At 38.9% G+C, this 16,803-nt stretch overlaps 1 protein-coding gene across 3 annotated transcripts in view; it reads right to left on the bottom strand.

The window, feature by feature from the left end:
• Nucleotides 1-594: 594 nt before the first annotated feature.
• The window catches only part of map4k5 (mitogen-activated protein kinase kinase kinase kinase 5), a 51,500-nt gene continuing 35,291 nt past the window's right edge, over nucleotides 595-16,803 (bottom strand). The window contains exons 21-34 of one of the 3 annotated variants that reach the window (XM_053621640.1): nucleotides 15,930-15,971; nucleotides 15,447-15,531; nucleotides 15,283-15,362; nucleotides 15,055-15,115; nucleotides 13,177-13,179; nucleotides 12,768-12,882; nucleotides 11,203-11,261; nucleotides 10,867-10,970; nucleotides 10,586-10,763; nucleotides 8,280-8,348; nucleotides 8,098-8,190; nucleotides 7,947-8,017; nucleotides 3,761-3,816; nucleotides 595-1,604 (exon numbers count right to left, since the gene is read on the bottom strand). In XM_053621640.1, coding sequence (XP_053477615.1) covers nucleotides 1,517-1,604; nucleotides 3,761-3,816; nucleotides 7,947-8,017; nucleotides 8,098-8,190; nucleotides 8,280-8,348; nucleotides 10,586-10,763; nucleotides 10,867-10,970; nucleotides 11,203-11,261; nucleotides 12,768-12,882; nucleotides 13,177-13,179; nucleotides 15,055-15,115; nucleotides 15,283-15,362; nucleotides 15,447-15,531; nucleotides 15,930-15,971 — 1,104 coding nt within the window. In that variant the 3' untranslated portion in view covers nucleotides 595-1,516. Of the gene's footprint in view, nucleotides 1,605-3,760; nucleotides 3,817-7,946; nucleotides 8,018-8,097; nucleotides 8,191-8,279; nucleotides 8,349-10,585; nucleotides 10,764-10,866; nucleotides 10,971-11,202; nucleotides 11,262-12,767; nucleotides 13,180-15,054; nucleotides 15,116-15,282; nucleotides 15,363-15,446; nucleotides 15,532-15,929; nucleotides 15,972-16,803 lie in introns of all 3 variants that reach the window. The other 2 variants (XM_053621639.1, XM_053621641.1) reach the window with 2 other exon arrangements.

The raw sequence follows: 16,803 nt of genomic DNA, 5'->3' as shown, positions 1-16,803 counted from the left end.
ATATATAAAGATGTTTTATACCTTTTTTTTATTAGAAAATGTGGTATTAGATTATATCTAATGTATGCATCCCCTCTAATCAAGTTTAATACAAAAACAAACAAACACTTTTGAATATATTTTTACTCACAAACTCAATTAAAATAGTAAAAGTAGTGACTAAATTAGAAATTTTGGAAGACTCACAAGCACACACCCGTTGACGTATACACTAGACGTCACGCCTCATGTTTTAATTATACTGGAATTACATGGGCTTTGACCACGGAGAAAGATTAGCTGTTAATTAGCTTGATTAGTTGGCTCAGGTGTGGTACAGAGAAAGAACAAAACATGCTGGACAGGGGGACTCCGCTGCTTTACACAAAAGGTTTCAAACTACAAGTGCAGAAAACCCGGTCAGCTGTGTAGTACTGTAGCCCCGCAGGAGACCAGTGTGATCCCATGCTCAGTGATCCCTGGTGAAGGACAAATCATGAGGTAGAGCACTATATTACCAGAGCCAACCAGCCCACATACACGCATACACCCGATCACAGATCAAACCAAGGTCATTTGTTATTTGACATTTTAATGAACGAAATCAAGACACTGGATTGTTAACGGTCTTTTTTTTATTACAAAAAAAGCATACATTAGAACTAAAGCCATGGAAATACTCCGCAAGTCATAAAAACCTTGTATCTCCCATATTTTGTCATTCTTAAATACAAAAAACATTAATGTACAAAAGTGCTTACATGGTGCAAATACTGAATAAAAGTTACAATAAAAAGGATACAATTTTACATCATAACTGCATTCTAAAATGTAACCAAGCAGGATAGATTTATTTTATTATTACAAAGCAGTCAAATAAAAGATGCAGCTGAGTGGAGTCCTGCTCTTTGAGGAAGTCAGCTTTTGCTGGTGAGCTTTCAGAAACGCTACGTTTAAACTACAACACATCACCACAGCTCAATAATTTACACTTTAAATAGCCAACGGCAATATGTCCTTGCTTCCTTGTTCGCTTTTTGCTCACTTCACGCCTGCTAAATACTACCAAAAGATGATCTAAAGTCTAAGTCTGGTTTGAAGATACATTAGTTAGTTGCATACTGATTAGTCACACAGGAGAGCCTGTTTCTCAAAGGATTTAATAAAGCACACCTAAACAGTCCCCTTAAAAAAAGGCACTTTATACTACAATTTCTGCAGTCTTGCCGTTTGGTGAATATTTCTTCAGGCATTTTTAGATGTAAAATATATTTGCTGGAGTCATGCGGCTACTTTTGATCTGATTCTAAATTAGCCGTTTGCCAGTGACCGAGGCAGAAAGATGCACAGCATGGACCACTTCGAAGGTTCATTCAGGGAATTAAGGCACGATCTGAAGCCTCTGCTCACTTTGTCTTCAAACCTTTGCTTAAACAAGCAGCATACTGTGAAAGAAGAGAGTTCACTGCCAGACAGCTCTGAATCCACAATGTCAAAGCTGTGACTAGGTGAGGGAGCAGTATCAGTGAGAATCAGTCTAGTAACTGTTCTCATGGCCTGCCAGGATGTAAAGGTTGCTGAGAGCCGTCGGGTTATCAGTGGGCCTGCTCTCCAAAACCACCACCCTAAAAAAAAAACAAAAAAACAAAACAGTACACATCAGGGAGAGAAACAAAAGTACAGGGGATAGAGAAAGAGAAACACAGAGATAAAGAGCACTGAAGTTGCAGATCGCTGCATTTAATTAGGAAAAATACACATGCAGAGAGACTAGCAGAGAGGAAAGACGCAGAGTATGACACAAGACTGGTCGTGTCCTCAGCAGAAGGAGAGATGAGAGGGGGAGGCAGCGGGCACAGGGCATCAGATGAAATTACAGCACACAGACACACCAGCCTGGCACTGCCCGTGTCACAGTGAATAAAACATAAGAGTATAGGCAGAAAGGTGTGCGTGCAAGTGCATATGTGTCTGAAGGATGTACGGACCGGGGTTTGTGCGGAGAGCCAATCAAATCATATTCAATGAGAAGGACAGCTAACCGAACATTCGGTCCCTTTAATCGACCCTTCTGTTGTGTGTGACATATTAAGGACCTGTTAAGGAACAGGCTGTGACAGCAGAGCTCATCTCTTCCCAAAGACAGAGGCCAGAGCCTGGGGGCCCGAGGCCAATGCACCTGTTTCACAATGGATGAGAGCAACCTCTGAGTCATAGGGGAGAATGTGTGTGCGTAACAGACACCGTCTCCTCCCATACTGTACTATTACAATGACGTTGTTCTTCCAGAAAGTGAGGCTGTTTGGGCTTGATAAAACTGACAACTCTGTGTCTTCTCACTTTTCACAAACGGATCAATTCTAACACACTAGACCTTTATCTTCTATACACTTTATTAGGAACACCTGTACACCTATACAGTCATGACATTCTCAAATGAGCCAATCGCATGGAAGTAGTGCACAAACATAAAAGCATGCAGAGACAGGTCAAGAGCTTCAGTTAATGTTCACATCATAACATTAGGTGGCTTTGACTCCGGTTGTTGGAGCGAGATGGGCTGGTTTGAGTATTTTCTGCTGATCTCCTGGGAATTTTGTGTACAACAATCTCTAGAGTTCACGCAGAATTGTGCAAAAAAAAACATGAGTGGTGGTTCTGCAGGCAGAAATGTGATGATGATGATGATGATGATGATGATGAGTCAAATCAGGGGAGAATAGCCAGATTGTTTCAAACTGACAGGAAGGCAGCTCAAAACAGTCTGGCCATTAACTCACATAACCACTCTTTAAAACTGTGGTGAGCAGAAAAGCATATCAGGATGCACAATCTATCAAAGATGGGCTACAATAGCAGAATTATTGGTTTCTACTCCTGCCAGGAATCAGATTACAGTGGGCATAGGCTCACCGAAACCAGACAGTTGAAGACTGGAAAAACATCACCTGGCCAGATTAGTGCTTAGATTAGTGTAGGGTTATAATTTGGTCTCAACAGCATGAATTCATGAACCCAAATTGGTCTTGTGTCAACAGTTCAGGCTGCTGGTGGTGGTGATGTAAAATAGTGAGGAACGTTATTCTTGGCACACATTAAGCTCATTAATACTAGTCAAGAAGCGTTTGAATGCCACAGCCTATCGGAGTATTATTGCTGACCATGTACATCCCTCATGGCCAAAACTGTCCATCTTGTAATGGAAACTTCCAGCATGATAATGTGCCATGCCTAATAAAGCACCATTGGGGATGTGGTATAATGGGAAATTCACAGCATGAATGTGCAGCTGACAGATCTGCAGCAATTATATGATGCAATCATGTCAACATGGATCAGACCTCAAAGGAATTATTCCTTGTAGAAAAAAAATGACAAATAATATGCTGTTCTGAGAGCATATGATATATTAATACATTTTCTCATCAACCTGTTCTAGAAAATTCTCTCTCGCTCATGAAACCCTTGTATGTCTGGGCCACAATGAAAACATTTTACTGATGTTTCCATTTACACTGCACATGCTCATGTCCCCACACACAGATCCCAGTGTGTCTCTCGTCATAGAAACTTAAGCAGTAAGGGAAATCACAGGCTCTCTGAGGATGGGAGGAGATGAGCTGGAAGGTGATAGTATGTTTCCAGGTAAAGAGGAAATAGAGAGAGAAATGAGACACACAGCACTGGGAACACTGCATGAATGGGTGGGTGAGTGAAAGACAGATGAACAGAGAAAGAGAAACACATGAGTGGAAGAAGCAGTCATGAAACTAGCACAGACCTGTCTGATCCGAGTAGTCGGAACACTCTGCTCGGGTCACAAATCTCCTGTGTTACCTGTAGGAAAGTACAAGATGAATTAATAAACACATGGAACATTAACCCAATATATTAATTGTGTGTTGGTCTAGGAAAACCACAATCAGGAAAAATATGGTTTGGGCCAAAACTAGGGGTTTCTGTCTATAACATACTGTACTTTCACTCCTCATCTTCACCAAAAATATTTTATTTATATTTCTGATGTGGTGGTTAAAACAATCGACCTGCCCAAAGAGGTCTAAAACCTTGCTAGCTCAGCTGCATGCTTCCCTCACACATGGAATGTCAGGTTCAAGTAGTTGGACAGTCATGTGCTGTAGTGAAATTGACACAAGCCTTTTCAATTCAGTTTGCAATCAGATACTGGTGGTCCAAATGCCTGGGATGCTTCTGTGCAGCAATCAATGCCATAGCATCTTCGAAATACAATTTTCTTCCTTTTCAAGTTTGGGGTAACCAGACTATTAAATGCTAGAACCTTACTTGCAGTTGGCATATGTATAAAGGAGAAACAAGCCTGCAGTTTTTAAGAACTATAAACTCTATTTGGCCAAAATTATTTGGACACCTGACCACCATACCCATAGGTGGATCTTCCCTAAACTGCTTCACAATGTTGGAAGCACACAACTGAATATGATGTTTTTGTATGCTGTAGGAATATAATTTCCCCTTCACTGGATCTAAGGGGTCGAGTCCAAACCTGTTCCAGCATGACAATGCCCCTGTGCACAAAGACATGGTTTGCCAAGATTGGTGTGGAAGAACACGAGCGTCCTGACCGCGACCTCACTAAACACATTTGGGATGAACTGGAAACACTCAGTGCACCCCAAACCTCCATGCTCGACGTCAGTGCCTGACCCCACTGATGCTCTTGTGGCTGAATGTACACAAATCCCCATAGCCACGTTCCAAAATCTAGTGGAAAACCTTCCCTGAACTTGATGACTAAATCTGGAACACGACGTTCAAAAAGCACATGTGGGCATGATGGTCAGGTGTCCACAAACTTTTGGCCATATAGTGTAAATATAAAAACATTTATTGCAGCAATTATTAACATTTTGTACATATACACTGTTGCCTACAAGAAGAAGAAAGGTTTAGTTAGGGACCAGCACAGACTTTATTTAGTCTTCTGTCCAACCGTGGGTGAGACTCTGCAAACTCATCTGCTTTAATAAATAAAGGCTTGGTATAATTAACATAAAAAATATTCCAAACTCAAATCCAGTAAGAAAGTCAGACCCTCTAGAGATAAGAAAAATAAATTCTCATAATCACTCTGCATACACTGGTATTCCCATGTTTCCTCCATTATGTATTTTGTTTAACCTCATATTTATTTTAACAAACAAATTGTTCAGTGCAAGGAAAGCAGACACCATTCAAGGTCCTATAATGAAAACAGCCAAGTGCAGCACTCCATCATGACAGTAATTCCCCCTCACCTCTTTTTTTATGTAAGCACAGGCAATTACACCAGGTGACAGAGCCGGTGTAACACCTGTCACAGGCTTATGCTATAGCCCGCTATTCTCTCTCCCTTTTACACATACACACGCAATCAAGTGCACAAACTGGAACCCTGAGGGTGCTGATGGCCTTTCAGCAGGGTCATACAAGACAAAAACTGATGAATAATTTAAATGCTTTCTTTGAGCAGCTGCTACTTTCTGATTGGACATCAATTTTACATTACCTTTCACAATGTCTTCTAGAAAACACAGACTTTCATATTCACTTCACTCACTGAATCCCCCCTACACACACAGGGTATTAGTTTTCATAAAGAGTGGTTCACCTTCTGGTGATCTCTGATCTTTTATTGTTTGAATGATGCTGATTAGGTGAACATGACAGCGAGCAGGGTGACATATTGAAAGCGCTACCCATCCAACCACAGCCATATATCCAAACACGTGATCATCATAAATACTACAGAGACAATTTAGGTGCCAAAAATAAATAATCAATGATTCCTAAAGGCTTTTTGTAGTTCATGTCAAACCTATGCACATAGTTAATTTGCCAGTTCATTAGCAGCACCTCACACAGTTTATCAGGTTACAATTCGTGATTGTGCATAGCAACAGATGTCCATACATCAACAAAAGGGGACCACCGCTGATCAAATGAATGAACCATCTGAGGAAAAGTGTTGATGTACACACTGTAGTATGTGTTGAGCTGGTATCAGGAGCAACATCATGCTGTAAACTTCCATGCAACGTCATTAGAAATATCGACATGGTTTGTGCACCAACAGGTGTACAATTAGTAACTAAAGCTTATCTTTTTGAAAATCTCTTCAGCAGTGGTTTCATTTCACAGATGAACGGGGGGAGCAGATGGCTGACAAATTGTGCAAGGTGCCAGACGAGCTACAGTTAGATATACCTGATGAAACGCACCATGTGCACAGATACATTGTCCTGTTTTCTTTATAAACTGGCAACTCTGCTTATATTAAACATCCACTGAACTGTCACAATAACCTCATCACAGAAATAACTGAGGAAAATATCTCCTGACAAGCTTCTTAATCTTCCTACTGTAAACCAAAGAATGCAAGTTTAAAAGATTATTTAGGGATAATTTAGAGGCCTAGATGCACACACTACATGTAGCATAAATATTTACCCAAAGGGAGGCACATCACATTTGTATACCTACACATACAGTAATGCATGAAAGTCCTAGAAGTAGACAAGGAGAGCCAATTACACAAATGAGATACTTGGTCATTTATTTATTGAGGAAAACGATCCAATATATATTACATATCTGTGAGTGGCAAAAGTAGGAGAACCTTTGCTTTCAGTATCTGGTGTGACCCCCTTGTGCAGCAATAACTGCAGCTAAATGTTTCCGGTAACTGTTGATCAGACCTGCACATCAACTCGGAGGAATTTTAGCCCATTCCTCAGTACCGAACAGCTTCAACTCTTGGATGTTGGTGGGTTAACCTCACATGAACTTCCTGCTTCAGATTCTTCCACATCATTTCCATTGAATTAAGGTCAGGACATTGACTTGGCCACTCCAAAACATTAACTTTATTCTTTTTTAACCATTCATTGGTAGAATGACTTCTGTGCTTTCTGCATGACCTGCAAGGTCATTGTCTTTCTATATGACACACTTTCTATTGAGATTCAGCTCATGGACAGATGTCCCAACATTTTCCTTTAAAATTCGCTGGTATAATTCAGAATTCATTGGTCCATCAATGATGGCAAGACGTCCCGGCCCAGATACGGCAAAAGAGGCCCAAACCATGATACTGCCACCAGCATGTTTCACAGATGGTATAAGGTTCTTATGATGGACTGCAGTGTTTTCCTTTCTCCAAACATAACCCTTCTCAAAAAGTTCAATTTTGGTCTCATCCATCCACAAAACATTTCTCCATTAACCTTCTGGCTTGTCCACGTGAGCTTTAGCAAACTGCAGGTAAAGTCCAAACTCTTTAGAGATGGTTTTGTAACCTTTTCCAGCCTGATGAGCATCAACAAAGTCTTTTTCTGAGGTCCTCAAAAATCTCCTTTGTATGTGCCATGGTACACTTCTACAAACATGTGAAGAGCAGACTTTGCTAGATCCCTTTCCTTTAAATAAAACAGGGCACTCACTCGCATCTGATTGTCATCCCATTAATTGAAAACAACTGACTAATTTCACTTTCAAATTAACTGCTAATCCTAGTGGTTCACATACTTCTGCTACTCCCAGAAATGTAATATTGGGTAATTTTCCTCAATAAATAAATGACCAAATATAATATTCTTCACTCATTTATTTAATTGGGTTCTCTTCGTCTACTTTTAAGACTTGTGTGAAAATCTGCTGAAGTTTTAGGTCATATTTATGCAACTATATAGAAAATTCTAAAGGATTCACAAACTTTCAAGCACCACTGTAGTGCAACCCCTGTTCTAGCGTGGCAGCTTAATTATAAGAATTGCATAATAATTGGCAGATGGATTGAATTAGATGATTTGGAGCAGTGTAATAATGATGGACAGGATTTGACTAACAGATTGAAGCAAAACTCATAGCAATGTGTTAAGCTTGTAGCAAGTGCTCCCCTAGCATTCACTATAAGCAGGATGAACGATAGCTTTCTTTGTTCACCATACCTCGTTAGATTTGAAGCTCTTCCCCTGCATGCCATGTTTCCAGAAAGCCAATACACTGTCCTGAAGACACACTACCACACACAACCAACCATTACAACCACATTTATGACCATGTTAATAAACGATACAAATGCCTAGATAACACACTTACCCACTGAGCCGATATAGAAGTCAAAGCTGAGTTCAGAAGACAGTTTCTTATTAGATTTTAGCCTTCCTTGCAGGTTCACTATCTTCAGATTTTCTGTAGGTGAACACACAACATAATGAAATATATATCTACACAAGCATTTTTTATTTGAACTTCTGATCTTAAAAAGGTGTCATACTCACTGTCGAGGCAGACAAGCACTGTGTCTCTCTCCAACTGAGTAACATGAATTGCATCAACATGATTCCCCACTAGAAAGTTAGAGAAAGAGTGATTCATATTGTGAATGCATATGAATGTGTAATCAAACTAGAGCTGCAACAACTAATGAATTAAATCGATAATAATCGATTATGAAAATCGTTGTCAACAAATCTCATTATCAATTAGTTGGTCTACGCACAGCACGGGGTGCGTTTACTCGCTACGTTACTTCTCTTCCGAAAACATACTTCAGAGAGTAAATACTTAAAATTATGTCCCAAATGACGTACTATACACTTACACTATGCACTGCGTACTCTACCATCTAGTGTATGAATTTAAGAAAGGTAGTATCGTCTCAAATAAAATGCTAGCTTTTTTTACTAACTGGAAGTATAAGCCGCTTCCTAGTCGACAGAGCATGGAGTCATACGCATGTAATGTGTGTGTTCAAGTGTATAGTCTCACTCCTTTCAATTAACTTATATTTCTTAAGATTTAAGGCAGAAGGTCCTATGCTGATTTAAGACAAAGAGTCTGAACAACTCTATGTAATTTATGGATATTCAAATACAATGATTTATGCATTACAAAGACAGTATAGCACTATGGCCTTGTTAATAGACAGTGGCAAGAAAAAGTATGTGAACCTTTTGGATTTTCATGGTTTTCTGAATAAATATATCATAAAATGTCATCTGATCATCTAAGTCAAGGGTATTGACAAATATAATGTGTCTAAAATAATAATACAAAAAAAAAATCTGATCCCTCATGTCTTTATTGAACATACTCATTCAACATTCAAAATGGCAGTGGAAAAAGTAAATGAACCCTTACAATTAATAACTGTTTGACCCCACCTTGGCAGCAATAACCTCAACCAAGCGCTTCCTGTAGCTGTGGATCAGACCTGCACATCGTTCAGGAGGAATTTTAGCCCATTCTTCCTGGCAGAACTGCTTTAGCTCTGTCATATTCTCATACATATGGCTCTCTTCAAGTCATTACATAGCATCTCTATTGGGTTGAGGTCTGGGCTCTGACTTGGCCACTCCAAAAGGCAGATTTTGTTTTTCTGAAGCCATTCTGCTGTGGACTTGCTCCAGTGTTTTGGGTCGTTGTCCTGTCACATCACCCAACTTCTGCACAGTTTCAGCTGACGTACAGATATTCTCACATTATCCTGAAGAATTGTCTGATATACTTGGGAATTCATCTTCCCCTCAATCATTGCAAGCTGGCCAGGCCCTGATGTAGCAAAGCAGGCCCAAATCATGAGGTTTCCTCCACTATACTTTACGGTTGGGATGATGTTTTCATGATGATATGCCGTGCCCTTTCTACACCAGATGTAGTGCTGTGTGGTTTTTCCAAATAGTTAATCTTAGTTTCATCAGTCCATAAAACATTTTGCCAATACCGCTGTGGAGTGTCAATGTGCTCTTTTGCAAACTTCAGGCGTGCAGCAATGTTCTTTTCAGTAAGCAGTGGCTTCCTTCGTGGCGTCCTGCCGTAGATACCCTGCTTGTTCAACGTTTTACTTATTGTACACTCATGAACAGAGATGTTAGATTTGAAGGCATCATTGGAACTGACTGTCATTCGGGGTTGTTTCTTTACCTCATTGATGAGTCTTCGTTGTGCTCTTCGTGTCATTCTGACTGGGTGCCCACTTCTTGGTAGAGTAGCAACAGTCCCAAAGTGTCTCCATTTGTAGAATGTTTGCCTAACTGTAGACTGGTGAATTTCTAGAGTCTTTGAAATCACTTTGTAACCCTTGCCAGCTTTATGTAAATCAACAATTCTTGATCGTAGATCCTCCGAACGCTCTTTTTGGCAAGGCATGGCTTACATAAGCGTGTGCTTCTTGTGCAGAGCAAACTCCAGAAGTTTGAGGGGTTTTTATCAGTCAAAGTAGCTGTAGTCCACACCTCCAAACTCATTTTCTTAACAAGACTCCAATGAGCTTTTTTGAGGTCATTAACTCAAGGGTTCACATACTTTTTCCACAAGCACTGAGGTTTTTTTGGTTGTTCTCAATAAACACATGAGGGATCAGAATTTTTTTGTTATTATTATTTTAGACACATTATATTTGTCAATACCCTTAACTTAGATGAAGATCAGATCACATTTTATGACAAATTTATTCAGAAAACCATGAAATTCCAAAAGGTTCACATACTTTTTCTTGCCACTGTATGAATACATACTAAACAATTTATTCATTTTACATACATGCAAAATTTTAAAGAATTTTTGTATAGGAGTGAATGGGTACCTGAGCCAATATCGGTAAACCAGGAGGAACAGGAGTTGAGGTTGATGGTTTCAAAACGAACAACCTGGCTGGGCTCGGTTCCCTGACTGACAGCTACACATACAAGAGGGTACTCCTGCTCTGGCACCACCAACATTTCAAACACACGCAGAGGATTCGGCAGCGGGAAATCGAAGTGCTGCAGCAGGGAGGACAATGGAGACAGGAGAGTTTAGTAAAACTGCAGATATAGTCTCCTAATGTTTGTAAGCACCAAAAGCAATTTTCTGTTTGTTACTAACCTTTATTAGCATGAATCTCTGCATAGGTTCGTACCACTGTAACAAAACGATGCCATACTGCAGTGCTCCACACAGGTATTTAAAACCAGTGTATGGATTACGCACTGAGCGAGAGAGAGAGAGAGAGAGAGAGAGAGAGAGAGAGAGAGCTGGTTGTAAACTATGTTGCATCTGTGCTACAGCTACAATAACCATGTACAAGCAGCTACCAGCTTTCAAAAATCAAATACTTTTGATCAAGTCATGTCAGTTTAGCACTGTTACAATAACTTATCTGGCTACTCTGACTAACAGGAGTAAGCACTAGAGGAAAACAAATTTGCCCATGTTGCTCACCGATGCAGCACTTGTGACAGCCCTTTGTATCAGGGATTTTGGTGGTCAGGGCAAATCTCCTGTTAAACAAAACACAGTAACAAATAAGCATAATTAACTTATGATGACAATCTAAACTGCAACAACATGGACATCATTATAGATCATTGACATTTTGATTATGCGTTTAACTGCTATTGAACCTATAATTTTATATTTTTTTTTTTAAAAAAGAGCAAACATTAGTAGACTATCACAGACCATCAAAAATTAATTATTTTAACTAAAGAAAATCACAGACATAATACTGCTTGGTACACATTAATGGTCCAGCTTTTTTAAAACTCGGACATGTTTTGTTGTTATATAGCTAAAGGTGATATTTTTTATACTATTTAAGATCCATGTAAAAGCCACCACCATTATCCTGTCTTCTTCAAAAGTCACCCTGTTAGGCTGTAATCCCAAGTGGCTTCTTATCCACTACATATGATTACAAAGTGTTTAACATAATGGCTGTCGAAAACCCGTGTAAGCACTATAGCACAGAAAAAAAAAGAAATGCCTTTTGATAATTATTTATTTACATGTAATATTTGTACTTTTTTGTATTTATACAAAAGATTATAACCATTCCAGTCCAAAAAGTTACATTACTTCTAGACCTAGACCAAAGACAGACACTCAAGGACAACACTTAATGGATCCAGTTATTCACCTGTGGAATAATACACTTAGGAAAGTACTTGAGCTATATCACATTAAGAGAATGCAGAGTGCCATGTCAGTAAATAGGCAGGTGTTTGTGTGTGCTGTGTTGTACGACTAGGTGGTACTATACAAAGCTGAAGTCATAGGTTAGGAAGGTAACATTGGGTTCAATTAAGGTAGTTGTAAGTTGAGCTTACAGTAGCTATGGGTTCAACCCAAGGCCATGCGAACACTTCTCCACCGAACGGTATGGCTCGGAAGCAAAAGTGAACCCAGGTCTATCCGTATACTGACTGATTGCGTTTGTCGCTTTCCCATCTTGTAAACATTAAATGATACTAAATAAAATGTAAATGATTTTGAAAAGAAACGAGGTACATCTGATTTGATGTTAAAATGTGTATGGCTCTGTGACCCCCCTACCCCCCGATAGAGTGAACTAAGCATGAGACACGTTGGGCTTTAATGGCAGCGTACACATGAAAACTCAAGATTGACAATACTTTAATGTTGACTGAATATACTGAGAAATTTGAATCCAAACCAGATGACAAAAGGAGAAATGTATTTGTCTCAAATGCTGTTCTACACAATGTTTAAGGGCACTATTATATTATATTGTACCAAACACCGTGAATAGAAAACCATTTAGGATTTACACCCTAACTAGATTACACATGGGTCACTTAAAATAAATAAATAAATAGTTTGTAACTAAAAATAAAAATGAATCAGAGACATTGCTTTTTAAAACTGAGATGTTGCTTCTTACAACTGCTAGAAATGATTACTTTCTGATAAGAGTAAGAAACTACATTAGACAAGATTTTTGTGCTGGTAGAAAAGCAATTGCAGCAAGAGACTAGCTTGTGTACCTGGGCAGTATCCTTTCAGGGAACCTGTGAGTTTGGAACTGTGCAGCAAGTCCAGGTTTTTTGAGCTGCTCAAACAGGCCAATTAGATTGTGAGAATACAGCTGGAAGGTTTTCCCTGAGGCAGAATGGTATTGACACGTTAAACACAGATTATAATGTTTTACAACAACGACAAGTGGCAAAGAGGCAACACAACCAAACAATTTAGCCTTGTCTCTGGACTTGTCTGGTGTCAGCAACAATGATTGCAAGCTAAGATAAGCACAGTGATGCAGATCTACAACATGGCTTAAAAGGAAACAATTAAAAGAGAGAGAGAAAAAAGTGATATCAGATAGGCATGAATATATGCACAGTGAGGAAAATGATGGTATGCTTGGTATGTGCAAGTGTGTAAGAGTGCCTTTACCTTCTGATTATGGTGATTTAGACGTTAAAGCAGTCAGCAGGGAGTGAGATCAGCCATGATCAGAGAGGACAGAAGAGACAGTGCAAAAGAGGAAAGAGAAAGAAAGTAAATCATGTAGCTACTATACACTGAATGAGTACGACAAAAGCAAAAAGCATGTTTATTATACAGTGACCTTATGAACTGTAGAGGACAGACTGACAGTAGGAATATGATGAGGCTTGACTTGAGTTTAAATTCTAAATATATATAACCACGAAGGGCCCCTTATGGGCCCTGATTTTTGATTTTTGTCCTAGAAAATATCTTGACCCAATGAGATTATACACATTTATTGTAATTTACTTTTAATTTAGTACTGCAATTTTAGCAATTTCTTGGGTCTGCCTATATTTTACACTTGCATTTATAGTTATAATTGAAATTGATAATTCTGCCCTTACTGCAAATGTCATTCTTCAGCCAAGACAGGTTTGTGTCCAAAACATGCTTCTTCAGAATGAACACTAAAGCTATGAGGCTAATGTAATGCCTAGTGCCCATTGCACGCCTAAATCCCACACTTGTCTCAACCTGTATTTCAACTAGACTGGCCTTGGTGGCTTTTGACAGTGTATGAGCAGCATCTATAAAAATGGATCTATAAAAATTATGATGCACTGTGTAAAAAAAAAACAAACAAACAAACAAAAAAAAAACACAACAACAAAAAAACAGTAATAGTCAGCTTAAGATAGGAATTGTTTTGCTTCTCATCATGTAGCTTGGTATCACTTCCCACAACCATGAAATGTCGGTGTGGCTTTAGGATATCCAAATTGTATAGAACAAATTCAAATGATAATATTGCTCTATACATATGGGTACATCTCAAAATTTGAATATCAAGAAAACGTTCATTTTTTCCAGTAACTCAATTAAAAAAGTGGAACTATAATATATTCTAGATTCATTGCACATAGTGAAATTTCAAGCCCTTTTTTGTTTTAATCTTGATTATTACGGCTTACAGCCCATGGAAATCAAAAATCCAGTACCTGTACACTCTGTCCATTTTAATAGGTGCACATGTACACCTGCTCATTTATGCAGTGATATAAAAATCAGCCATTCATGTGGCAGCAACATAATGAACAAAATAATGCGGATCAAGAGCTTCAGTTAATGTTAACATCAAACATCCCTGTGACTTTAATCGTGGCATGGCTGCTGGTACCAGATGAGCTGGTTTGAGTATTTCAGAAACTGCTGATTTGAATTTCACAAGTCTAAAGCTAGAATTAGCAGCTGTTTTCTCATTAAAGAATATGAATAAAATAAGAGCTCAGACTTTGACACTAGACGAAGGATTATGGATCTGCTGACTTAATGGAAACTTTAGTGCCCTGAATAGTTTTCATCCTGAATGGTTTATCTAATGTATTTGTAACAAAGTGGCAGAGGCTCACTACTATTGTGGGCCTTTATATCCACCCTGAATCAGATCCAACCAGATTTAATCAGCTGTGCTGGGGTATTTTATGACCTTATAACCTTTGAGGCAAGTGCTAAAACTTGTGTAAATGGCACCAAACATGTCTTGGCTCATTGATTACATTTGTCATTAGGGAAACATTTTGCACAACTAATTTTGACTAAACTGCAGTTTTGCCACATTTGGTAATTTTTTTTTTTTTTTTTTTTTTTTTACTGAAATGCTTTGAAATAATTGACTGTTTTCCACCAAATCAAAATGCAAACTGAACTCTGACTTTGCTATAAAACTCACACCTACCTACACACACGCAAAACAAACATTCATAAACACTGAATAAAAGACAGACATGGCTGGTAGATTAGTATCCAAACGTTTATTTGCAGTGTATTTGAGACACTTACCTGACAATGACATGAGGTTATTATTTATGACATAGAGCCAGGTACATCTCCGCGGAAACAGCTGAAACATAATCAGCATGCATAAATACTGAATGCTGAAATAGTGTTTTATACTCTGTTACACAGAGTAATCTCTCACACAACATGGATCAGGCTACAGACACAGTGAAACACACCATGTCCTTAATGGAAGATTCTAGAGGGAAAAGATCAGAGGTCAGCAAATACCTGCTCCATGGTGGCCTCATGTAACTCATTCAGGTTCAATGTGTAGATGCCATCCTCTGTCCCAAAGATCAAGTACTGATCTGCAACACAGGCAAACATTACAGGTATAAGAACCAAATGTTTCACGCACACCCTCGCAAACAGGATGACTCTGAGGCAGCTACCTTTGGTATCTGGGTGAATCCATGAAGTGGCACAGTTGATTTTTAGAGGACAGCCATCAAACACTTTAGAAAAACATGCTCCCATCTAAATGCAGACAGAGACACGGTAAATGTACACAGGAATTCACAAAGTTTACTTTAAAGGGCATAGTAGGAATACAATACTAATGCCAGCTGGAATACCAAAATGAAGCCATCTAGAATAGATTAAAACAATTCACATCAGTATTGATTTAGACTCAGTGTCTGCTGCAATTGTGTTTGCGCTTGGAAATAAACAAAATTTTCAATGCAAAACAGATTTTAGGATATCCAAGATAGCACTGCAGTAGCTATACAGTTTCCCCACCCATGCTTTTTCTGAAAATACACCAAAATATACTTTGAAGAAAAAAAAGAAAAATCAGCTTTATATGTGCACTGCAAGAAGACTTCCCTCACCTGATCAGGAGGAAGGCTAAGAAAAAGGAAATGAGCACTCACCAGCACTTTAGGGGTGGGTGGAAGGCCATTAATCACTGGCTTCTGAAAGCAGACAATATAACAGACTTTTGTAAAGTAGTGTTGTGTTAACTCTAGTGTCAAACATTTTCTATTTACATTACTAAATCAATACAGCTATACAAATGAAGTCAGTAGTACATTTTAATAGTAACTGCCTTAACACTAGTCAGTGTTGTGGAATAACCTTGTTTCATTAATAGCAACTTTGATCTATTTTACTATTTGTTAATGTGTTATCTGCCAATACTGCTTACTTGCAACCTCTCTCCCCTTGTACGATTCAGAAACATTTGGAATGACTTTCTGATGTCTTCCCAGATGAATACTCCTTGACACATCTACCAGCAAAGAACCCAGCTGGACATGTTAATTACCGTCAACACCCTCATGGTCCATTCGACATGTGCAGCTAAAAATACCGGTGTGATTTCAGATGACCGATTTAAACTTTGTCAACACCAGATTCTGCAGATTTCTTTATAACATCAGATTCTGCTCAACTGCTTATAAAAATCCTAGTCATTACTATACTTGACTACTGCTCCTTTCACTTCTTGCTGGTCTTTCTTCACATTTTCTCTACAATGCATTCACACTGTAGCCGCCCAACTGGTTTATAACTTCCCAAAGCACTTTCATGTGATGTCCCTACTGAGGACAATCGAATGGCTTCCTGTAACAGAAATGTTATCTTGGCATTGCGTGCATCAACCAGCACTGCAATGCACACCCTAGTTCACAACTAGACAGCTGCAGGTCAACTCTGGTCTTCCACTTCAGGGAGCTTCGCATGTCTGTCTCTCGCATCGTCTCTCTCCCTCTCTCTGAGGTATTATTGTGCTCATAAAGCAAG

The sequence above is a fragment of the Ictalurus furcatus genome, chromosome 3 (assembly GCF_023375685.1).
Source record: "Ictalurus furcatus strain D&B chromosome 3, Billie_1.0, whole genome shotgun sequence".
Lineage (NCBI taxonomy): Eukaryota > Metazoa > Chordata > Actinopteri > Siluriformes > Ictaluridae > Ictalurus > Ictalurus furcatus.
This window is presented reverse-complemented; position numbering and strand designations above follow the sequence as displayed.